The sequence below is a fragment of the Oncorhynchus kisutch genome, linkage group LG22, assembly GCF_002021735.2.
Source record: "Oncorhynchus kisutch isolate 150728-3 linkage group LG22, Okis_V2, whole genome shotgun sequence".
In the NCBI taxonomy this organism is placed as follows: Eukaryota; Metazoa; Chordata; class Actinopteri; order Salmoniformes; family Salmonidae; genus Oncorhynchus; species Oncorhynchus kisutch.
In genome coordinates, this window is record NC_034195.2 from 51,946,141 (window position 1) to 51,971,312 (window position 25,172).

The following is a 25,172-nucleotide window of genomic DNA, read 5'->3' on the forward strand; positions in this document are numbered from 1 at the left end:
TCTTGTAGTTCATTCAATGTAATTGGAGAATTCAGTGGGTTCTGGTCTTTAATAGTTGATTCTAAGATCTGTATTTGATCATGTATATGTTTTTGCTCTCTATTCTTTGTTATAGAGCCAAAAAGATTGGAGAAGTGGTTTACCCATACATCTCCATTTTGAATAGATAATTCTTCGTGTTGTTGTTTGTTTAGTGTTTTCCAATTTTCTGTGTTCTGGTCTTTAATAGTTGATTCTGTGTTCTGGTCTTTAATAGTTGATTCTGTGTTCTGGTCTTTAATAGTTGATTCTGTGTTCTGGTCTTTAATAGCTGATTCTGTGTTCTGGTCTTTAATAGTTGATTCTGTGTTCTGGTCTTTAATAGTTGATTCTGTGTTCTGGTCTTTAATAGTTGATTCTAAGATTTGTATTTATTTCCTCCTGTACATGTTTTTGTTGTATGGTCTTTGTTATAGAGACAAAAAGAGAAGAGGTTTACCTATATATGATATGGTATATATATAGGATATGGTATATATATATATGATATGGTATATATATATATATGATATGGTATATATATATAGGATATGGTATAGACTACTTTCCTTCCATCTATAGCATTTATTCATACAGTATTTGATCTGATTGGGGTGTCAGTGGGCTTTGCTAAAGTAATCCACTGGTACTACTGCCAAGGGATGAGCTGTAGCTGTACCTAACATAGGAGTCTCCTCAAGGGGAGAGGGGGGAGAAGTAAAGATCTTTGTCCTCTGCTCTTCATCAGGCAAGCGTGAACACTTCATCCTAAGTGCACAAGGACTACCAAGCCTCAACCTGTGACTATCTCATTCCCCATTATGCTTCCATCTTCTTGGCTTACCCCTTTCCTCCAAATCTAAGTACTACCCACAATGAGCTGTCAAATTATGCCAAAGCATGCAACCCTCGTCCCCATATCCCCGTATCTGATCAGCTCAATCTAGCTCACACTGTCATTTAAATCTCCCCTACTCCTACTTCTCAACTCCGATCTCTCACACACACAGCCCCAGTTGATTTAAATAGCTCCCTCCATACCCTCCTCCCTCCCCCTTCCTCTCTTTCCCTCCCTCTTTTTATATATCCCTCCCCGTCTCTCTCTCCTCTCCCCCTGTCTCTGTACTTGCTCTCTCCCTTTCTCTACATCCCTTTCCCTCACTCTCTCTCCCCCTTCTCTCTCTCTGCCTCCCTTTCCCACTGGCATTTCCCCCCCCACCTCTCTCTCTCTCTTTCGCTCCCTCTCCCTCTCTCTCTCTTTCTTTTTCCCTCCCTCACTTTGTGTTCTCTCTCATTCAGTTTTTGTGATCTCTCCGTTAGTCAGTTTGTCCTGAGGATATAAAGCCACCTACACACTGAGGAGCGGGGCAGTGGGATCACACAACACAGAAAACACCAGCTAGCAGCTATCTCCGGCATCAGCTCATTCTCATAACAAATGTCCCACTTCACTCTGCATCAATACTTACATAAACACCCGTTTAAATCCATCCACCCGCCGCCCCACACAAACACAACACGGAACAGCTCTGCAGTGTCACAGCCAGCAATTCTACATAAATCCAAACACAGCACACACAACAGTCCCAAACAGTCGTATCTCATCCCAGCAAACCAAAATTGGTTCAGTGAAAGTACAAAGAAAAAAATGTTGGTCGCGGCAAATCTGTCCAAATGATTCTAGAATGTTTGTATAAAACATTTGCCTGTTGTTGCAAGAACATTCCTAGAACACATTTTGTTCTTTAAAGTTTCTCAGAATGTTTCATGAGGTTCTGGGAAATGTCTGGTGGGAACATTGTGGGGACATCATAAATGATATGTTTCCAAAACACACAAAAAACTGTCCAGTTGTGCGGATGATTCTACGATGTTTCTTTTTAGGGTGAAAAAAAACATTCACCTGATCTTACAATAACTTTCCCAGAATTAATTTAGTCTGTGTTCCCAAAACTCATTTAGTCTGTTCTTTAAATGTTCCCAGAACTAATTTAGTCAGTTCTTTTAATGTTCCAAAAACTCATTTAGTCAGTTCTTTAAATATTCCCAGAACTAATTTAGTCAGTTCTTTAAATGTTCCCAAAACTCATTTAGTCAGTTCTTTAAAGGTTCCCAGAATGTTTCTTTAGGCTGTTGAACATTATGGGGATATGACAAGAGAAAGGATCCCAAAACACTAAAACTATCCAGTTGTGATGACATTCATACAATGTTTAAGTTAGGTTGCACAGGACATTCCTATAATGTTGTAAGAATGTTTGACGGAACACCTGGTTTAAATTCTTTAAAGGTTCCCAGGAGATTTAACTGAGTTACGGGAATTGTATGGGATGTTGAAAAGAATATGGTTGTGATATTCACACACGTTGCACAGAACATTCCCACAATGTTGTCTTGGAGGTCCACAGAACATTCCCACAATGTTGTCTTGGAGGTCCACAGAACATTCCCACAATGTTGTCTTGGAGGTCCACAGAACATTCCCACAATGTTGTCTTGGAGGTCCACAGAACATTCCCACAATGTTGTCTTGGAGGTCCACAGAACATTCCCACAATGTTGTCTTGGAGGTCCACAGAACATTCCCACAATGTTGTCTTGGAGGTCCACAGAACATTTCTAAAACGTTTAGGAAACATTATTTTATTTGATTTATTTAACCTTTATTTAACCAAGAAGGGCTCATTGAAATTAAAATCTATTTTTCAAGAGCGCCCTGGCCAAGATAGGCAGCACCAAGTCATTACAAAAAATTACAGACAGACAACGTGAAAAATTAACAAGTAATCTATTAAAAACCTTTGAATTCAAAAGAGTATAAAACAGCAAATTAAAAACATTGACAGGTCAGGGAATCAGCCTCAAAATTATTAATCAGTGATTTAAAAACACCAAACGGGACAAGTTCTTAAGTATATTTAAGTTTGACTTAATATTACCACAACATTCTCACCGAGCAAATGTGTCCTTAATTAACTAGATTGGAATACATCCCCATTGAGTTTCTCTCCAGATTTAATTAGAATTTTGCATTTGAAGGCATTTAATTTTTTATAGACCTTAATCTCACAAACATCTTTTTTTTTATACACTTTATATGCTGACAATGTGCAGTTTGAACCTGTAATGTTTGGTTCCTAAGCCAGGTCGTTTATCCTCTGCACCAACAGAGAATCTCTTTCACACTTTGTTGTTGCATGTAACTATGGAAGTATGGTCAATGAGGAATTCCGTGGTTCCTTTTTTATCCTTCTTAAACATAACTAACCCATAATCCATAACTAACCCATAACCCATAACTAACTCATAACCCACAACTAACCCATAACCCATAACAAACCCATAACTAACCCATAACCAACCCATAACTAACCCATAACCCATAACTAACCCATAACTAACCCATAACCAACCCATAACTAACCCATAACTAACCCATAACTAACCCATAGCCCATAACTAACCCATAACCCATAACAAACCCATAACCCATAACTAACCCATAACCCATAACTAACCCATAACTAACCCATAACTAACCCATAACCCATAACAAACCCATAACCCATAACTAACCCATAACCCATAATTAACCCATAACTAACCCATAACCCATAACCCATAACTAACCCATAACCCATAACCCATAACTAACCCATAACCCATAACCCATAACCCATAACCCATAACTAACCCATAACCCATAACCCATAACTAACCCATAACTAACCCATAACCCATAACCCATAACAAACCCATAACCCATAACCCATAACTAACCCATAACTAACCCATAACCCATAACTAACCCATAACCCATAACTAACCCATAACTAACCCATAACTAACCCATAACCCATAACAAACCCATAACCCATAACTAACCCATAACCCATAATTAACCCATAACTAACCCATAACCCATAACCCATAACTAACCCATAACCCATAACCCATAACCCATAACCCATAACTAACCCATAACCCATAACCCATAACTAACCCATAACTAACCCATAACTAACCCATAACCCATAACCCATAACCCATAACTAACCCATAACCCATAACCCATAACCCATAACCCATAACTAACCCATAACCCATAATTAACCCATAACTAACCTATAACCCATAACCCATAACCCATAACCCATAACCCATAACCCATAACCCATAACTAACCCATAACTAACCCAGAGATATACTGGTAACTGGGTTACCCCCCATCCTCTTCATGTGCCGTGTCATTCTGGGCCCATATTTACAACATATCCAAGACTATGACTATGAGTGCTGATCTAGGACTTTAGCTTTTCAGATCATGAAAAATAAGATGGGGGGGGGCATATAAAAGTAGGAATTATAGAGGGTGCATTTTCTTTTTTTAATATTCACACTATCTTTCTTTTTTTTAAATCGATGACTGGATACATCTGGACGAAATATTGACGTCCTCTCTTTTAGTGGAAACCAAACATTACAGGTTCAAAAGGGCACATTGGCAACATATAAGTATAAAAAATGATGTTTGTGTTTGTATGATGTATTGCTGTTCAGATGTCCTATGAAATTAAAATATGTGCCTATATGTCAACGCCAACACAGTCGTCAAATTGTTATTGTCATTAAATCTGAAGAGAAACGTAACGGGAATGTATTCCAATCTGCATGTAGAGAATGTTATGGATTTAGTATTGCAGACTGGATTTAGCATTCCAAACTGGACTGGATTGCGCATTGCTGACTGGATTTAGCATTCCAGACTGGACTGGATTTAGCATTCCAGACTGGACTGGATTTAGCATTGCAGACTGGATTAGGCATTCCAGACTGGACTGGGTTTAGCATTCCAGACTGGATTTCGCATTGCAGACTAAATTTAGCATTGCAGACTGGATTTAGCATTGCAGACTGGATTTAGCATTCCAGAATGGACTGGATTTAGCATTGCAGACTGGATTTAGCATTGCAGACTAGATTTAGCATTGCAGACTAGATTTAGCATTGCAGACTAGATTTAGCATTGCAGACTGGATTTTAAAGCTTGGTCGCAAATGGGTCTTCCAAATGGACAATGACCCCAAGCATACTTCCAAAGTTGTGGCAATATGGCTTAAGGACAACAAAGTCAAGGTATTGGAGTGGCCATCACAAAGCCCTGACCTCAAGCCTATAGAAAATGTCTGGACAGAACTGAAAAGGCGTGTGCGAGCAAGGAGGCCTACAAACCTGACTCAGTTACACCCGCTCTGTAAGGAGGAATGGGCCAAAATTCACCCAACTTATTGTGGGAAGCTTGTGGGAGGCTACCTGAAATGTTTGACCCAAGTTTAACAATTTAAAGGAAATGCTATCAAATACTAATTCAGTGTATGTAAACTTCTGACCCAGTGGGAATGTGATGAAAGAAATTAAAGCTGAAATAAAATAACTAAATCATTCTCTGTACTATTATTCTGACATTTCACATTCTTAAAATAAAGTGGTGATCCTAACTGACCTAAGACAGGGAATTTTTACTAGGATTAACACTTTATGCCACCAAAGTAGAGCTGCAGTTTAGTGGGGGATTTTGAATCTAATATGGCCAATCAGGACGCAGAATAATTTCGGAGTTCCCATCCCCTTCATGTTCATCTTTTAACACTGTATTTTTTATTTCACTATTTGCTATTGCGTTTTTATTGTCGACCATTTTAATTATAATTCAATTTAAATCACAATCACAGTAAGTTACTTCATTATTACCCATAAATGATTTGATATTGAGATAAAAAAAAACATTTAAATCAATAAATGATTATTCCATTGAACCATTCATTTGGTTTTTGTTTATTATGTATCATCATTTTTTCAAGAATTTGTGTTTTGATTGTTTTCTTATATACTGTGAATGTTCTGAGCCTGTATTTAAGAAGCACGTACGTATATATATATTTTTATCATTTTAAACTGAAAGTTACAGTTAAAGTCAGAAGTTTACACCTAATATACATAAAATACACATAATACATTTAAACTCTTTTATTTTATTTATTTTATTATTATTATTATTATTATTATTTTTATTATTATTATTATTATTATTATTATTATTATTATTTATTTATTTTATTATTATTATTATTATTATTTTATTATTTTTTTATTTTATTTATATTTTTTATTATTTTTATTATTATTATTATTTTTATTTTTATTTTTTACAATTCCTGACATTTAATCATCTTTTTCCAGATCTGCAGATTACATGTTCAATTCAACAGATTATTTAACAATGTTTATTTTAATAAGACAATAATAATAAAGAAAACAGATACCAGAAGAGAGGATGTCTTCATTTCATCCAGATTTATAAATACAGAATGGACACTAACTGGAAGAAGAAAAAACAATATTGTGTAAAAAGTGAAAGTTTAACTTTTCAGAAGGAACCAGAAGGAAAATATGACAGGAGGAACCATGCGTTTTAATTATTCATATTGGGTGTGTTAACCAATATAATTTCTACTTTAATACGCATGCCATGGTTCCTCATGTCTTATTTTCCATGATCTGAAAAACAAAAGTGATCGTAGATCAGCACTCGCAGGAGCATGGGTTTCCTGATTGTATGATTCAATGCTGTTCAAATGTCCTACGAAATTCAAATGTGTGCCTATACGTAATACCAATACATACGCCAATACTTGGGCTCCTGAGTGGTCTAAGGCACTGCATGTCAGTGCTAGAGGTGTCACTACAGACCCTGTTTCAAATCCAGGCTGTATCACAACCAGCTGTGATTGGGAGTCCCATAGGGTACTGCACAGTTATCTGGGTTTGGCCGGTGTAGGCCTTCATTATAAATAAGAATGTGTTCTTAACCTTTTGTGACTAGGGGTCAGTATTTTCATTTTTGGGAGAAAAAAACATTCACGTAGTAAACAGGATATTTTGTCAGGACAAGATGCTAGAATATGCATATAATTGACAGCTTAAGATCTAAAGTTTCCAAAACTGTAAAAATATTGTCTGTGAGTATAACAGAACTGATGTTGCAATGTGTCCCTATTGAGCAGTGAATGGCCTATCAACCAGATTACTCTTTCTCTGCATTCCCCGAAGGTGTCTACAGCATTGTGACGTAGTTTTACGCATTTATGTTGAAGAATACCCGTAGGCGGCTACATTGCGCAAGTGGTCACCTGATGCTCCCAGAGAGATTCTCGCGTAAAATACAGAGGTAGCCATTACTCCAATCAGTCCTACTGAAAAACAAATTGTCCCGATGGATATATTATCGAATAGATATTTGAAAAGCACCTTGAGGATTGATTATAAACAACGTTTGCCATGTTTCTGTCGATATTATGGAGCTAATTTGGAATATTTTTCGCCGTTTTCGTGGCTGCAATTTCCGGGCGATTTCTCAGCCAAACGTGAAGAACAAACGGAGCTATTTTGCCTACCAAAATAATATTTTTGGAAAAAAGGAACATTTGCTATCTAACTGGGAGTCTCCTTAGTGAAAACATCCGAAGCTCATCAAAGGTAAACAAATTAATTTGATTGATTTTCTGATTTCCGTGACCAAGTTACCTGCTGCTAGCTGGACAAAATGCTATGCTAGGCTATCGATAAACTTACACAAATGCTTGTCTCGCTTTGGCTGTAAAGCATATTTTGAACATCTGAGATGACAGGGTGATTAACAGGCTAAGCTGTGTCTCAATATATTTCACTTGTGATTTTCATGAATAGGAATATTTTCTTGTAATATTTATGTCCGTTGCGTTATGCTAATTAGTGTCAGACGATGACAACGGTCCCGTTCACGGGATGGGGTGTCACTAGAATAACTGACTTGCCTACTTAAGTATATATATTTTTTAAATCAAATTATAATTAGGGATAGCCCACTTTTTTCATTTTTCGCCTAAAATGACATACCCAAATTTAACTGCCTGTAGCTCAGGCCCTGAAGCAAAGATATACATATTCTTGGTACCATTTGAAATGAAACACGTTGACGTTTGTGGAAATATGAATTGAATGTAGGAGAATATAACACAATACATCTGGTAGAAGACAATACACCACCATCTTTGAAATGCAACAGATAGGTCCCACTTCCAGCCATCACTCTGGTTGTAAATCCGACTGTGTCCACAAGATGGCAGCAGTGTATGTGCAAAGTTTCAGACGGATAACTTGAAGTATGAGCAAACTACATGACATTTAGTGTGAAGTCACCAAGCTACATTTGGGAAAATCTGTATTCGTATGACATTTTTCTGCAAAAATATCATCAAATCTGTGGACTTTGATTTAGCTTTTCCAGTATTGTAGCCATATTATAAGTTCAACATTTGCAGAACAAACAGTTTTCATAACTCTGAAAACTCTGAAAATTCGTATAATTTTTGCTACATTTTGCGACAGATACAGGGTTTCCCGTAAAGCCCAGCTCATTGGCTATCTAGCTATCTTTGTTTGACCCCGATTGGTGCTTATTTGACAAAGTTAGAGTCGATCAAGTGTAGACCACCCTCGTCATCGGCGTGCCATGAAGGCGTCGCTCTCTGACCAAATATGGTGTCCTATCGGATATACTACACCCCTAATGATATAGTGAAGTCTGGTTACCTTCTAGGATCTCTGATATGGTGTCCTATAGGACATACTACACCCCTAATGATATAGTGAAGTCTGGTTATGTTCTAGGATCTCTGATATGGTGTCCTATAGGATATACTACACCCCTAATGATATAGGGAAGTTTGGTTACGTTCTAGGATCTCTGAGGAATAAATATAAATGTGATTTGACTGGTTGAAACAATGTTTAGGGTTAGATTTTCACAGATTCCTTTCTTTGCTAATTGAACGTGTGGAAATACAAAATTTGATCGTGCATGCTATATGAACCTTTTCTTACAAAACGACACTTCATGTTATCTCTAGGACCCTTTGGATGATAAATCAGAGCAAGATTTTAGAATGTAAGAAAAACATTTCACCTTCAGAGGTGAATTTATGAAACCTATCGCGGTGAAAAAAAGTGTTTTGTTGTTAGGAGCTCTCCTCAAACAATAGCATGTAATTTTTTCGCAGTATTAGCTACTGTAAATTGGACAGTGCAGTTATATTAACAAGAGTTTAAGCTTTCAGCCGATATAAGACACTTATATGTACAGGCATTTGTTGTTTCTCTAAAATCTGCGATCGTGACACAAGGCGCATGATTCACAACTGTCCCTGTTGACGGAACGCCTTTCCCTAATTAAATCTGAAGTGGAACATAATGGGGATGTATTCCTATCTGCTACACATTTGTGGTAATATTAGGTACAGTATTTTGTGTTGAGCATATTTTGTGTTTTTGGGAACTTGCTTCGTGTAATGTATCCCCGCTGTTCCCAAAAACCTAACTAAATGTTCTTGGAACCTTTAAAGGGAAATGTCACAATTTCTCAACTTCAACTTTCAACTTCATATTCATCATCTCCATCTCTGACTTGCCTAGTTAAATGAAGGTTAAAAAAATTTAAAAATCAAACCATCATCTCCATCTCGGACTTGCCTGGTTAAATTAAGTTTTTAATTTTTTTTTAAATCAAACCATCATCTCCATCTCTGACTTGTTAAATGAAGGTTAAAATTTTAAAAGATTCAAACGCGCAATATTACCATTCTGTATGTTGAAGTGATGCTGAAGATGATGAATAATAAGTGGAACATTTGTGAGATTTCCCTTTAAAGAACTCAGAAAGGGGGTTCTGTCAAGATTCTTGCAACATCAAAGGAATGTTGTTGTTTTTTTGCACCCTAATACAAATTCTGTCTGAATGTCAGCACAACTGGACAGTTTTAGTGTTTCTGGAAACCTATCTCTTGTTATATACCCACAATGTTCCCACAAAACTAAAGAAACATTCTGGGAACCTTTAAAGAACAGACAGTAATGTGTTCTAGGGACGTTCTTACGACATAACGTGAATAGTTTTTTGCACCCCATAAATAATCTTTGTATGCTGAACAAAAATATAAAAACAACAATTTCTCTGATTTTACTGGGTTATAGGTCATATAATTAAATAAGTCAATTTAAATGGATTCATTAGGCTCTAAAAAAAGGTAGGGGTGTGGATCAGAAAACCAGTCAGTCTCTTGTGTGACCGCCTCTTCAATGGCTGTGTGAAGTTGCTGGATATCGGCAGGAACTGGAACACGCAGTCGTACACGTCGATCCAGAGCATACCAAACCTGCTCAATGGGTGACATGTCTGGTGAGTATGCAGGCCATGGAAGAACTGAGACATTTTCAGCATCCACGAATTGTGTACAGATCCTTCCAACATGGGGCAGTGCATAATCATGCTGAAACATGAGGTGATGGCGGCAGATTAATGGCTCGACAATGGGCCTCAGGATCTCGTCACGGTATCATCGCTGTGCATTCAAATTGACATCGATAAAATGTGTCTGTAGCTTATGCCTGCCCATACCATAACCCCACCGCCACCATGGGGCACTCTGTTCACAACGTTGACATCAACAAACCGCTCACCCAAATGATGCCATACACGTGGTCTGCGGTTGTGAGGCCGGTTGGACGCACTGACAAATTCTCAAAAAAACTAAGTTGGAAGCGAATTATGGTAAAGAAATGAACAATCAATTCTCTGGCAACAGCTGTGGTGGATATTCCTGCAGTCAATTGCACGCTCAATATAAACTTGCGACATCTCTGGCACTGTGTTGCGTGACAAAGCTGCTAATTTTAGAGTGGCATTTTATTGTCCCCAGCACAAGGTGCATCTGTGTAAGGATCATGCCAAATTGCTTTGAGAAATAAGCTTTTTGTGCGGAAATTCCTGGGATCTTTTTTATTTCAGCTCATGAATCACGGGACCAACACTTCACATGTTGCGTTTATATTTTTGTTCGGTGTATGAATCATCTGCACAACTGGACAGTTTTGGTGTTTTGGTGTTTCTCCCTCCAAACTACAGTATTCTCACAACCTCAGGAAACATTCTGGAAACCTTTGAATAACAGACAAAATGTGTTCCTGTGAACGTTCTCGCAACGTCAGGTGAATGTTTTATACAAACATTGTATAACATGAACATTATTTGAATGTGTTTTGGATGTGATCATCCTAACGTCACATAAAATCATGAATGAAACTTAATGGGAATCTTAGATAATGTTCTGAGAATGTTCCCGGTTTACTGGGAAGTAAGTGATAACAATATAACAAATAAGATTAATAGTGATTTAGAATGATAGTCCGAAATTCTTTTGTTCAAATTCGACTCATAAAATTGAAAAACAAATTCAACAAAATAACCAGAAACCGTGGAACAAAGCAGACAAACTTAATTCCTATTCAACTTATTCAACATATGCAATGTGGAAACTGCCCTCCTAAATTCAGCCAACCATAAAGTGACCTGTCTATCGTTCAACTGTCAACCGTCCATCCTAAATACAACCAACCATAAAGTGACCTGTCTATCATTCAATTGTCAACCGTCCATCCTAAATTCAGCCAACCATAAAGTGACCTGTCTATCATTCAATTGTCAACCGTCCATCCTAAATTCAGCCAACCATAAAGTGACCTCTCCTTCCATCTGTATGTTGGAAACATTCCCCACATTTTTCAAGAATTGCCAGCAAGAAATCTGCTTGAAAAACACAAAAATGTTCTACCATAGATACACAACAATTTATTCTTAACTTAATAAAGACAATGATTTATATCAGCCATGCAAAAAAAAATGATCCTCCACATTCAGACACACACAGTCAAACACTGCGGGGTAACACACACACAGCGGGTCACATACACACACACACACAGCGGGTCACATACACACACACAAAGTCACACACAAGATGATCAAACAGTCTCCACCGGCTATACACATACAATCTCCAAACAGACTCCACTATACTCTATACACATACACACTCACATCATTTTACCCTGGGTGTGTACCCTACCACTGTGTGCAGCCTAACTCACCTTGATACTCCTGTCCCGGAGTGTAGTGGGTGGGGTCCCCAGCGATCTGTAGGGTGAGGAGCACCTCTCCCCCTCCCTCTGCCACCCCGGACCCCTCCAGCTCCCCATGGTGGGTACACAGGAAGAAGAAAGGGTTGAAGTGGGGGTAGAAGCCTGCCACAGGGGGACTCCCCAAATCCATACCGGCCGCCAACACCAGGGCCAGCAGGGCACAGCCGAGGGCACCCCCGAAAGAGGCCCGTGCCATCCCCCCCGTGAAGAACGAGGGAAAGAGGGAACGAGGGCGAGCTGGAGTAGGCAGAGTGAGAGTGGTGGTGCGTGGTGGTGGACAGGTTGTCACAGATAGAGCTCCAGATGGCTTGAGGGCTGGAGTCAACTTGGAGAAAGAAAGTCCAGCTGGATGGGTGAGGTTACGTTCTAGAAGTGTGTGGATATATGTGTGTGTGTGTGGTGCTGGCTATAAAGCAGATTGTAGCACTCTGTTTCTATGTTCTTCTTCTTCTTCTCTTCTCTTTCTCTCCTCTCTTCCGTCTACTCTGTGGGAGTTCAGAGCTAGTCTGTTCTGTCCTGCTCCATGGTTTAAATACCTCCTCCCCCCCTCCCTCTGTTTCCCTCTCTCCTCCCCTTCACCCACCCCTCCCTCCCTCCCTCTCTCTCTTTCAGCTCCACACGTGCTGTACGCTCTATGAGCTGGCCTCCCCCTTCTCTCTCTCTCTCTCTCTCTCTCTCTGTCTCTCTCTGTCTCTCTCTCTCCTCCCATTTTTTATGTCAGTCAGTCTATCATTCTGTGATTTTCTCTCCAGCTCTTTCACCCTCTTTCTCTCTATCCGTCTCTCTATTCCTCACTCCCTCTCTCTATTCCTCACTCCCTCTCTCTATTCCTCACTCCCTCTCTCTATTCCTCACTCCCTCTCTCTATTCCTCACTCCCTCTCTCTATTCCTCACTCCCTCTCTCTATCCCTCACTCCCTCTCTCTATTCCTCACTCCCTCTCTCTATTCCTCTATCCCTCTCTCTATTCCTCACTCCCTCTCTCTATTCCTCACTCCCTCTCTCTATTCCTCACTCCCTCTCTCTATTCCTCACTCCCTCTCTCTATTCCTCACTCCCTCTCTCTATTCCAGCTTTCTCTGTTCTTCCTTTCTCGACACCTTGCTTTCTCTATTTCAGCCCTCTCTCTCTCTATCCCACTGTATCACTCCACCCAGCACCCTTCCATCTCTCTTCAGAGACCTTAGCTGTCTTATCGCTATGCATCGGTTGGTTTCTTTATCTCCACCATACAAGACATAGAGATCTCTGAGAGGAGAGAGAGATCCCAGCTTATTCACTCTTCTCTTTGTCTTTTCTCCATCCACTATCCAGCCTGTCTCCTCCTCTCTCACCCAGTATCACCCCTCCCTCCCCTCCATTAGCTCTTCCCTCCGTCTCTCTCAGCTCTCCCTCTCACTTAGTCCCCCTCCCTTCTGTCTGTCTCCATACTAACCCCCTCTTTCCATATCCCGCTCTCTCTCTCTCTCTCTGTCTCTATATCTTTCTCTCTCTCTGTCTCTCTCTGTCTCTATATCTTTCTCTCTCTCTCTTTCTCTCTCTCTTTCTCTCTGTCTCTATATCTTTCTCTCTCTCTCTCTCTCTCTCTTTCTCTCTCTCTTTCTCTCTGTCTCTATATCTTTCTCTCTCTCTCTCTCTCTCTTTCTCTCTCTCTTTCTCTCTGTCTCTATATCTTTCTCTCTCTCTCTCTCTCTCTCTCTCTCTCTCTCTCTCTCTCTTTCTCTCTCTCTCTCTCTCTCTCTTTCTGTCTCTCTTTCTCTCTGTCTCTATATCTTTCTCTCTCTCTCTCTCTCTCTGTCTCTCTCTCTCTCTGTCTCTCTTTCTCTCTCTCTCTCTCTCTCTCTCTAACATTCTCTCTCTTTCTCTCTATCTTTATTTTTTTCCCTACCTCAAAAACACACGGTCTCTTTTCAGTTCCACCAATTCCACATATTTTATTTTTCCTCCTCTTCCTCTCATTATTTATTTGGGATTTCCATTAGAATATCCTTTTCCATGTGATTCTCCAACTTTCTCTCTTTTCACTGTCAGCCCAGCCACCCCCCCCCCCCCCCGTCTCTCTCTTTCCCCCGTCTCTCTCTTTCCCCCGTCTCCCTCCCTGTGTTCTCTGTTCTAGATTAACCCACCACTACAGAGCAGAGAGACACCAGAGGCCGACAGTACTGTTTTCTAGCCCGTAGCTCTCTCTGTCTCTCTCTCTCTCTCTCTCTCTCTCTCTCTCTCTCTCTCTCTCTCTCTCTCTCTCTCTCTCTCTCTCTCTCTCACACACACACACAATTTCAATTCAATTCAAGGGGTTTTATTGGCATGACAATAGACAATAAACAAAAGGGAAACAAACAAGTGAAACATTTGTAAACATTACACTCACAAATGTTAAAAGAATATAGACATTTCAAATGTGTTGTAACAATGTGCAAGTAGTTGATGTATGAAAGATAAATAAACAGATAAATATAGTTTGTATTTACAATGTTGTTTGTTCTTCACTGGTTGCCCTTTTCTCATGGCAACAGTCCACAAATATTGATGCTGTGATGGTACACTGTGGTATTTCAGATATGGGAGTTTATCAATGTTTGATTTGTTTTCAAATTATTTTTGTGTCTGTGTGATCTGTGGGAAATATGACATTTGGCACGAGGTTAGGAAGTGCAGCTCAGTTTCCACCTCATTTTGTGGGCAGTGTGCACATAGCCTGTCTTCTCTTGAGAGCCAGGTCTGCCTACGGTGGCCTCTCTCAATTGCAAGGCTATGCTCACTGAATGTGTAGATAGTCAAGGATTTTCAAAGTTTTTGGGTCAGTCACAGCGGTCAGGTATTCTGCCATGCTGTACTCTCTGTTTAGGGCCAGATACCAATTCCAACTGGCTGTTGCTTGTTTGATTCTTTCAAGTCTGTCAAATAGTTACAGAGCCTTCAGGAAGTATTCACACCCTTGACTTATTACACATTTTGTTGTGTAACAGCCTGAATTCAAAATGGATTCAATTGCCTTTTTTTCCTTCTCAACCATCTACACATAATACCCCAACATGACAAAGTGAAAACATGTTTATTAAAAATGAATTACATAAATATCTAATTTACAGTTATATAATGGTTAAATAAATAAATAAAAACATGCGTATTCACTCCTGTTTGCAATGCCAATCAAAATTAAGGACAGGTGCATCCAATTACCTTTAATCATCTTTGAGATGTCACTATACCTTTATTAGAGTCCACCTGTGGCCAATTCCATTGTTTGGACATTCCATTGTTTGGACATTCCATTGGTTGGACATTCCATTGTTTGGGCATTCCATTGTTTGGGCATTCCATTGTTTGGACATTCCATTGGTTGGGCATTCCATTGTTTGGACATTCCATTGTTTGGACATTCCATTGTTTGGACATTCCATTGTTTGGACATTCCATTATTTGGACATTCCATTGTTTGGGCATTCCATTGTTTGGACATTCCATTGTTTGGACATTCCATTGTTTGGACATTCCATTGGTTGGACATTCCATTGTTTGGGCATTCCATTGTTTGGGCATTCCATTGTTTGGACATTCCATTGTTTGGACATTCCATTGGTTGGACATTCCATTGTTTGGGCATTCCATTGTTTGGACATTCCATTGTTTGGACATTCCATTGTTTGGACATTCCATTATTTGGACATTCCATTGTTTGGGCATTCCATTGTTTGGGCATTCCATTGTTTGGACATTCCATTGTTTGGACATTCCATTGTTTGGACATGATTTAGAAATAAAGATTTAGAAAGAAACACCCTTGTCTACAGTGCCTTCCAGAAAAGTATTCACATCCCAGACTTTTTCAAAACGTTGTTGTGTTACAGCCTGAATTTAAAATTGTTTTAATGTGGAATTGTGTTTTCAAGACGTTTGTACGAATTAATTAAAAAATGTAAAGCTGTAATGTCAGAGTTAATAAGTATTCAACCCATTTGTTATAGAAAGCCTAAATAAGTTCAGGAGTAAAAATGTGCTCAATAAGTCACATTATCTGTAAAATCTTAACCAGTTGTATGTAACTTTGTGTCCAATAATAGTGTTTAACATGATTTTTGAATGACTTCTTCATCTCTGTACCCCACAAAATACAATTATCTTTAAGGTCCCTCAGTTGAGCAGTGAATTTAAACACAGATTCAAACACAAAGATCAGTAGGGTTTTCCAATTCCTCGCAAAGAAGGGCACTTATTGGTAGATGGGTAAAAATGAATATCTCTTTGAGCGTAGTAAAGTTATTATGTACACTTCAGATGGTGTATCAGTACATCCAGTCACTACAAAGATACAGGCATCCTTCTTAACTCAGTTGCCAGAGAGGAAGGAAACCGCTCAGGGATTTCACCATGTTGCCAATGGTGACTTTAAAACAGTTACAGAGTTTAATGGCTGTGATAGGAGAAAACTGAGGATGTATCAGAAGGAAGGAAGCCTGTACCCCAAAAATGTTTTTACAAAACATGCATCCTGTTTGCATATAGGCACTAAAGTAAAGCTGTGAAAAATGTGGCAAATAAATTAACTTTATGTCCTGAATACGAAGCGTTATGTTTGGGGCAAATCCAACACAACACATCACTGAGTACCACTCTTCATGTTTCCAAGCATGGTGGTGGCTGCATCATGTAATGGGTATACTTGTCATCGCCAAGGACTAGGAAGTATTTTGGGATAAAAATAAATGGAATAGAGCCAAGCACAGGAAAAATCTTAAAGGAAAACCTGGTTCAGTGTGCTTTCCAACAGACACTGGGAGACTTATTCACCTTTCAGCAGGACAATAACCTGAAACACAAGGACAAATATACGCTGGAGTTGCAGAGTTATAGTTTTGACTTAAGTTAAGGCTAGGGCAGAATACTGCCCCCGTTGGTGAAATGCGTGCCCATAGTAAACAGAAAAAAATATGTAAAAAATTGCTAATATATGCATATAATAAATATTATTGAATAGAAAACACTCTAAAGCTTCTAAAACCGTTTAAATTATGTCTGTAAGTAAAGCAGAACTCTCAGGGCACTCATTCTCCCAAACTCTCTCTTGTCATCCAAAAAGTTGGCCCAACTTTGACGTCATCGCCCCCACCCTTCGCAAGCACCTACGGTCCTGGGAACAGTTCCTATGCCTTCAGCGCGGTGTCCGCTTTCAATGGGGCTTCTCATTGTGTGAATCGCGTGCTCACGAGATTAATGACGGGCCGAATCCTTTCGGTCACGCGAGAATACAGGTTACTCTCACGCGCAATCTGCGCCTGTGCTGTCTTTCTTTCAAGATTGATTAAACGATGCGTGTGCTTCTCTTTGTCCTGAGAATTGCGGTGAAGCTATATAACATGCTAACGCTGTGTTCTGAACCAAGTTTGACAAGTTTAGTCGACATATAATATGTAATTTCGACGTTTTGGTGCGAACTAACTTTACTTTTTGGCTGCATTTCAACCGAAATATGTCGTGTTTGATAACCGAAAGACACAGACTTCAAAACTAAAGCTGTTTTTGGTAAGTATAAACCCTTCCAGGTCTTCTGATGGAAGAACAGCAAAGGTAAGGGAACAATTATGTGTTTAATTTGGGTTTCTGTGGAGGAGCCAAAATGCTAATTCCTGAACGCCGACTCACATTATAGCCTAGTGAACGAAATCTGTAAAGCTAAAAATAAATGTAACACAGCTGTTTTATTAAGAAGAAGTGTATCTTTCTAAGTATATGTAGAACATGTATATTTAGTCAACGTTTATGATGTGTATTTCTGTTATCTGGCAGAGTTACCATAATTTCTCCAGGCATTGTTGTAGCATTTTTTAGCCATGACCTTCTATGTAAACCGTGATTTATGGATATAATTAGCATATTATTGAAAAAAACATAAATGTACTGTATAACATGTCCTATTCCTGTCATCTGATGAAGATTTTCAAAAGGTTAGTGAATTATTTTACTTTTAATCCTGCTTTTGTGATTGCATCTATTGTTCTACAAAATGGCTATGTAAATTAGCCTATCTTTGGTGGTGGTTTGACATAAATATGTGCTATGTTTTCGCCGTAAAACATTTTAGAAATCTGACTTGGTGGCTAGATGAACAAGGTGTTTATCTTTCATTTGAGCTATTGGACTTGTTAATGTGTGGAGGTTAAATATTTCTAAGAATATTTTTTGCGTTCTGTGTGCTACTGTGTCAGTTGAGCAGTGGGGGGAGGTGCCCTAGCGGGACGTGTGGTCCCAAGTAGTTTTAAATTGGCTTGAAAATCGATGGCATGTGTCACGTAGAGTAGGCCAGAAGGCTATACTGGAGAACCTAACCTCTGTCAAAATAAAAAAGATGGCGGGGCCGCCAAAGTTCTTCTGTGCTTCAGGGTGTTTATTTACAAAGTGATTCCGGAACAAAAACAACAGTACTGCCATCAAACGTATACCTTATGGGACAGCTAAAAACAATGCCTCCCCATTCACAGCTCAATCCAAAATGGCCTCTCCATGAACTGAAAGAGAGGCTCCTTTTGTAGGGATAGCCCCTCCCCTCAGAACAATTAACCCTAATTAATTAAAACCTACATTTTCCATTTAACTAAACATACTAAAGTATATACATTGCAACATGTTTATGAAACAATATCACCACATAACAGTTACAAAATGACATCACTTCTGACAGTGTCTTTTAATATGCACATTTACATTAATGAGCCATTTGGGACAGGCACTACAAAGTCAGCCCGATTCCCTTAGCTCGGGTCCTTATCCAGCATACCCGGAAGCTACAGAGATAGAGAGGAACAGAACAAAGCTCTCATCCACAGCATAAATAAGGATAATACATATTGCTTATATTAACTATGAACATTGACATAAGTGTGAAATGTACTAAGACAGGGACGTTAACTTGTGTGTCGACCCACATTGTTAACTTATCTGATAACGGAGCAGGGAGGAGTGATGAATGTGTGCCTGCGTTAAAGAACAAAATGCTGCCCGCGGCCAGTGACGGACTTCTACGTCACAGCATGACTTGAAAATTGCTGTTGAGCAATGATCAGCAACCAACTTGACAAAGCTTGAAGACATTTTCAAAGACTAATGTGCAAATATTGTACAATCCAGGTTTGCAAAGCTCTTAGAGATTTACTCAGAATGATTCACAGCTGTAGTCACTGTCAAAGGTGATTCTAGCATGCATTGACTCAGGGGTGTGATTACTTATGTAAGTGAAATATTTCTGTATTTGATTTCCAATAATTATTATAATTTATTTTTTCACATTGTCGTTATGGTGTATTGTGTGTAGATGGGTAGACATTTTGAATTCTGACTGTAACACAACAAATTGTGGAATAAGTGAAGGCATATGAACATTTTCTGGAGAAACTACTTTCTGTATATTTTTTTATTTTACCTTTATTTAACCAGGCAAGTCAGTTAAGAACAAATTCTTATTTTCAATGACAGTGGGTTAACTGCCTGTTCAGGGGCAGAACGACAGATTTGTACCTTGTCAGCTCGGGGGTTTGAACTTGCAACCTTCCGGTTACTAGTCCAACGCTCTAACCACTAGGCTACCCTGCCACCCCGGTCCGACAGTTCACAAAGCAGAAACTATACCATGAAGTCCAAACAACTGTATATAGATCTCTGAGAGAGATGTGATGAGGCATATAGTACCAGTCAAACGTTTGGACACACCGACTCATTCAAGGGTTTTTCTTTATTTCTTGTTCAACTATTTTCTACATTGTAGAATAATAGCGAAGAAATCAAAACTATGAAATAACACATCTGGAATCATGTAGTAACCCAAAAAACTTTGAAGAACTTTGAAGAATCTCAAATATAAAATATATTTTATTTTTGTTGAACACTTTTTTTGGTTACTACATGGTTCCATATGTGTTATTTTATAGTTCCGATGTCTTCACTATTATTCTACAATGTAGAAAATAGTTGTTGTTTTTTAAATAAAGAAAAACCCTTGAATGTGCAGATGTGTCCAAATGTATTGATTGGTACTGTATGTCTGGGGAAGGGTATAAAACTATTTTTGGAGTATTGAAAGTTTCCAAGAGCACAGTGGTCTCCATCATAGGGTTCTGGAAAAAATATGTTACTACCCAGACTCTGCCTAGAGCTGGCCTTCCAACCAAACTGAGCAACCTTGGCAAGAAAGACCTTGGTCAATGAGTTGATCAAGAACCCAATTACAACTCTGACAGAACTGCAGAGTTCATTGGCTGGAATGGGAGAACTTGCCAGAAGGACAACAGTCTCTATAGCACTTCACCAATCTGGGCTTCATGGGAGAGTGGGGCACACATCTGAGAAAAAGAGTTTGCAAAAAGGCACGTGAAAGACTCAGAAGATTAGGCAGAAGATTATGTGGTCAGATGAGAAGAAATGAACTATTTGGCCTGAATGCAAAGGACAATCTCTGGAGAAAACCAGGAATAGCTCATCACCCGTCTAACAAAAACCCTACCGTGAAGCATGGTGGTGGCAGCTTCATGCCATAGGGATGCTTTTCTGCATCATGCACTGGGAGACTGGTAAGGATAGAGGTAACAATGAATGGGGCCAAATACAGGCAAATCCTAGATGAGAACCTGCTTCAGAGTGCAAACGACCGTAGTCTGGGGGCGAAGATTTACATTCCAACAGGATAATGACCCCAAGCATACAGCCAAAGCAACGCTGGAATGGCTTCAGAACAAGAATGTGAAAGTCCTTGAGTGGCCCAGACTTTAAACCCATTGACAATCTGTGTAAATACTTGAATATTGCTGTTCTCCGCCACAGCTTGAGAAACAAGGAAAAATGGAAGAAAATCCCAGAATCCAGATGTGCAAAGCTGTTACAGACAAAAGCAAGACGACTCAAAGCTGTAATCGCCTCCAAAGGTCTACAAAGTATTGACTCAGGGGTGTGAATACTTATGTAAATGAGGTATTTCTATTCAGAGACTTGTCCCGAAGCCACTCCTGTGTTTTCTTGGCTGTGTGCCTATGGTCATTGCCCTGTTGGTCATCGCCCTGTTGGACTTCTCCCCAGTCTGAGGTCCTGAACTCTTTCGGGTTATTGGTCACCTCCCTGACCAAGGCCCTTCTCCCCCGATTGCTCAGTTTGGCTGGGCGGCCAGCTCTAGGAAGAGTCTTGGTAGTTCCAAACTTATTCCATTTAAGAGGGGGCCACTGTGTTCTTGGGGACCTTCAATGCTGCAGTCATTTTGTTGGTGCTCTTCCCCAGATCAGTGCCTGAATCAGAGCTCTACGGATAATTCCTTAGACCTCGTGGCTTGTTTTTTGCTCTGACATGCACTGTCAACTGTGGGACCTTATATAGACAGGTGTGTGCCTTTCAAAATCATGTCTTATCTGTTGAATTTACCACAGGTGGACTACAATCAAGTTGTAGAAATGTCTCATGACATTGGAAACAGGATGCACCTGAGCTCAATTTCGAGTTTCATAGGTCATAGGTCAAAGGGTCTAAAGACTTATGTAAATAATGTATTTCTGTTTTTTTGTTTTTAATAAATTTGCTAAAATATTTTTTTCAACAGTTTTCACTTTGTCATTGTGTGTCGATTAATGAGGATTAAACATTTTGGGGAACAAGGCTGTAACATAACAAAATGTGGAAAAAGTCAAGGAGTCTGAATACTTTCCGAATGCACTATATATATATATAAATATTGAAGAGAGTGGGGCTCAAACTGGATCCCTGTGTCACCCCATGGCCCTGAGGAAAGAAATATGTGTGTTTACTGTCAATTTTAACTGCACCCCTGTTGTTTATGTACATTGATTTTGATTTTATAATCATATCATGTCATATGCTTTTCCTCAACACCGTTTTCTATCAATTTGCAAAGCAGAACCTTATGCCAAATTGTGTCTCAAGCTTCTTCTTTTTTAAATCAACAAAGCATGAGAATACTTTTTTTGTTTGTCAATACGGGTCTGCAGGATGTATACATGATCTGTCGTACGGTACCTTGGTCAGAAGCCAGTTTGCCATTTTTTTCAAGACATTTGTTTTCACTGAGGAAATGTTGGAGTGTGCTGCTGATGATACTGCAGAGGATTTGTCTAATTAAAGATTACTTTAATTATTGGGGTCAACGTTTTCTCCACTTTTGTGGATTTGGTTGACAAGACCTTGGTTCCAAATATTGGGGAAACTGCCAGAGCTAATTACAAATTTAAGAAAAGCCCATTTGAATTTGTGGTTCGTAAATTTGATGGTTTTTTTTTGTATCATCAACACCACAGACCTTTTTAGGTTGTATTTAGTACTGTAGCTCATTCAATGTAATTCAATGTATTTCTGGTTCGTTCCCCCTACGTTTTGTAAATGATCATGTTTTTGTTATTGTTTCTTTGTTATATGACCAAAAAATTTGGAAGAAATGGTTTGTCCAAACATCTCCATTTTGGATAGGCAGTTCTTCATGTTGTTGTTTGTTTAGTGCATTCCAATTTCACCCAAAAGTGATTGGAGACTTCAATCACAATGAGCTGTTTTTCTGACATGCTGTTCCTTCTTTTTTCTTAAGGTATTTCTATACTGTTTTAGTGTTTTATCACGTAAATCTTGGTGCAATAAACTCAGGCAATGTCAGCGAAGCCACAACACAATACAATAAACGCACTATAACGGTGACCACAAACTGTCCCAACAGTGGACCATGGAGTGAATCCTTACCACCACTACACCTGGTTATCAGCGGAGCCTAGTCTGGCAGCGAAACAGTTCATTCAGACTAATTTACTTCGATTTCAAAAAAACTACAGCTTACATGGCTGACTTGCTTAAATTAATATGGTTTGATCCGCATTCTCCTTCAATAATAATAACTTACAGAAAACATTTGACCTCTGTCATCGCCAACAAAGGGTATATAACAAAGTATTGAGATAAACTTTTGTTATTGACCAAATACTTATTTTCCACCATAATTTGCAAATAAATTCATTAAAAATCCTACAATGTGATTTTCTGGATTTTATTTCTCATTTTGTCTGTCATAGTTGAAGTGTACCTATGATGAAAATTACAGGCCTCTCTCATCTTTTTAAGTGGGAGAACTTGCACAATTGGTGGCTGACTAAATACTTTTTTGCCCCACTGTATGGTTTGGATTTATGTAACTCGATTAGAACCGCATTTTCCTTCAATAATAACGAATACCAACATCCGTTTTGATTTTTGAAACATAAACAAACATCATACGTTTATATTCAGTAAATTCATAATGTTTGTTCTTCTATCATTAACACAGCTCTATTGTATAAGCCAGTGTTAGCAAACGACCTGAGACGAGGCAGGCCTATTCGTTCAGCACTTTCAATGGACGGCGACAGAAAACAGACAGCGACAGAAATGCAGATAGATGTTAGTTCAGATAAATTCAGAAAGATGTTGAGGCCTTAACTAGACTCTTCTTTAAGTTACCACACAGAGAGAGAGAGAGGGACACAGATTCAGATGTTAGCCTATCATTGAAGTATTTTTTTAATGTGGTCTAAAAAGCAAGGAAAATATAGTCACTATATCAGGTATGAAGGTAAGACCCAGAACACGTCGAATAAACAATAGTTTAATATCCCAACAGGGGCAGGCGATAGACAGGTCAAGGCAGGCAGGGGTCAGTAAACCAGAGGTGGGGCAACGGTACCGGACGGCAGGTAGGCTCAGGGTCAGGGGCAGGCAAAGTGGTCAGGTAGGCTCAGGGTCAGGGGCAGGCAGAGTGGTCAGGCAGAGTGGTCAGGCAGGCTCAGGTTCAGGCAGAGTGGTCAGGCAGGCTCAGGGGCAGGGGCAGGCAGAGTGGTCAGGCAGAGTGGTCAGGCAGGCTCAGGGTCAGGCAGAGTGGTCAAGCAAGCTCAGGGGCAGGCAGAGTGGTCAGGCAGGCTCAGGGTCAGGCAGAGTGGTCAGGCAGAGTGGTCAGGCAGGCTCAGGGGCAGGCAGAGTGGTCAGGCAGGCTCAGGGGCAGGCAGAGTGGTCAGGCAGAGTGGTCAGGCAGGCTCAGGGTCAGGCAGAGTGGTCAGGCAGGCTCAGGGGCAGGCAGAGTGGTCAGGCAGGCGGGCTCGGAGTCAGGAAAGGCAAGGGTCAAAACCAGGAGATTGAGAAAAGAGAGGCTGGAAAAAGCAGGAGCTGAGACACAAAACGCTGGTTGACTTGAACAAACAAGACAAACTGGAAACAGACAAACAGAGAACACAGGTATAAATACACAGGGGATAATGGGGAAGATGGGCTACACCTGGGGGGGGGGGGTGAAACAGATCAGTTTGTGACACACTAGGATCCACTTTTATAGACAACGAACCGATACACACAGTGAATTGTGCAGACAAACAACCCTTGAAACATCAACTGAAATTACATGAGTCTATTACTGAACTGTATGTTGAACAAACATTTTTGAATGAGAAGAGTCACTGGCAACCATGGGAAAAGACCCAACATCACTAGTATCCCCTCTTCACGGTTACAGACCCAACATCACTAGTATCCCCTCTTCACGGTTACAAACCCAACAACACTACATAGTATCCCCTCTTCACGGCTACAGACCCAACAACACTATATAGTATCCCCTCTTCACAGCTACAGACCCAACAACACTATATAGTATCCCCTCTTCACAGCTACAGACCCAACAACACTATATAGTATCCCCCTCTTCACGGCTACAGACCCAACAACACTATATAGTATCCCCTCTTCACGGTTACAGACCCAACAACACTATATAGTATCCCCTCTTCATGGCTACAGACCCAACAACACTATATAGTATCCCCTCTTCATGGTTACAGACCCAACAACACTATATAGTATCCCCTCTTGACGATTACAGACCCAACAACACTATATAGGATCCCCTTTTCACGGCTACAGACCCCACAACACTATATAGTATCCCCTCGTCACAGTTACAGACCCAACAACACTATATAGTATCCCTTCTTCACGGTTACAGACCCAACAACACTATATAGTATCCCCCCTTCACAGTTACAGACCCAACAACACTATATAGTATCCCCTCTTCACAGTTACAG

General features: G+C 39.7%; 1 protein-coding gene across 1 annotated transcript in view; it reads right to left on the reverse strand.

The window, feature by feature from the left end:
- LOC109884512 (reelin) overlaps positions 1 to 12,646 on the reverse strand; it is a 267,753-nt gene extending 255,107 nt beyond the window's left edge. Inside the window, 1 exon segment of the mRNA XM_031801457.1 lies at positions 12,040 to 12,646. Within this exon segment, the coding sequence (XP_031657317.1) occupies positions 12,040 to 12,286 (247 nt within the window). The 5' untranslated portion in view covers positions 12,287 to 12,646.
- Positions 12,647 to 25,172: the final 12,526 nt, after the last annotated feature.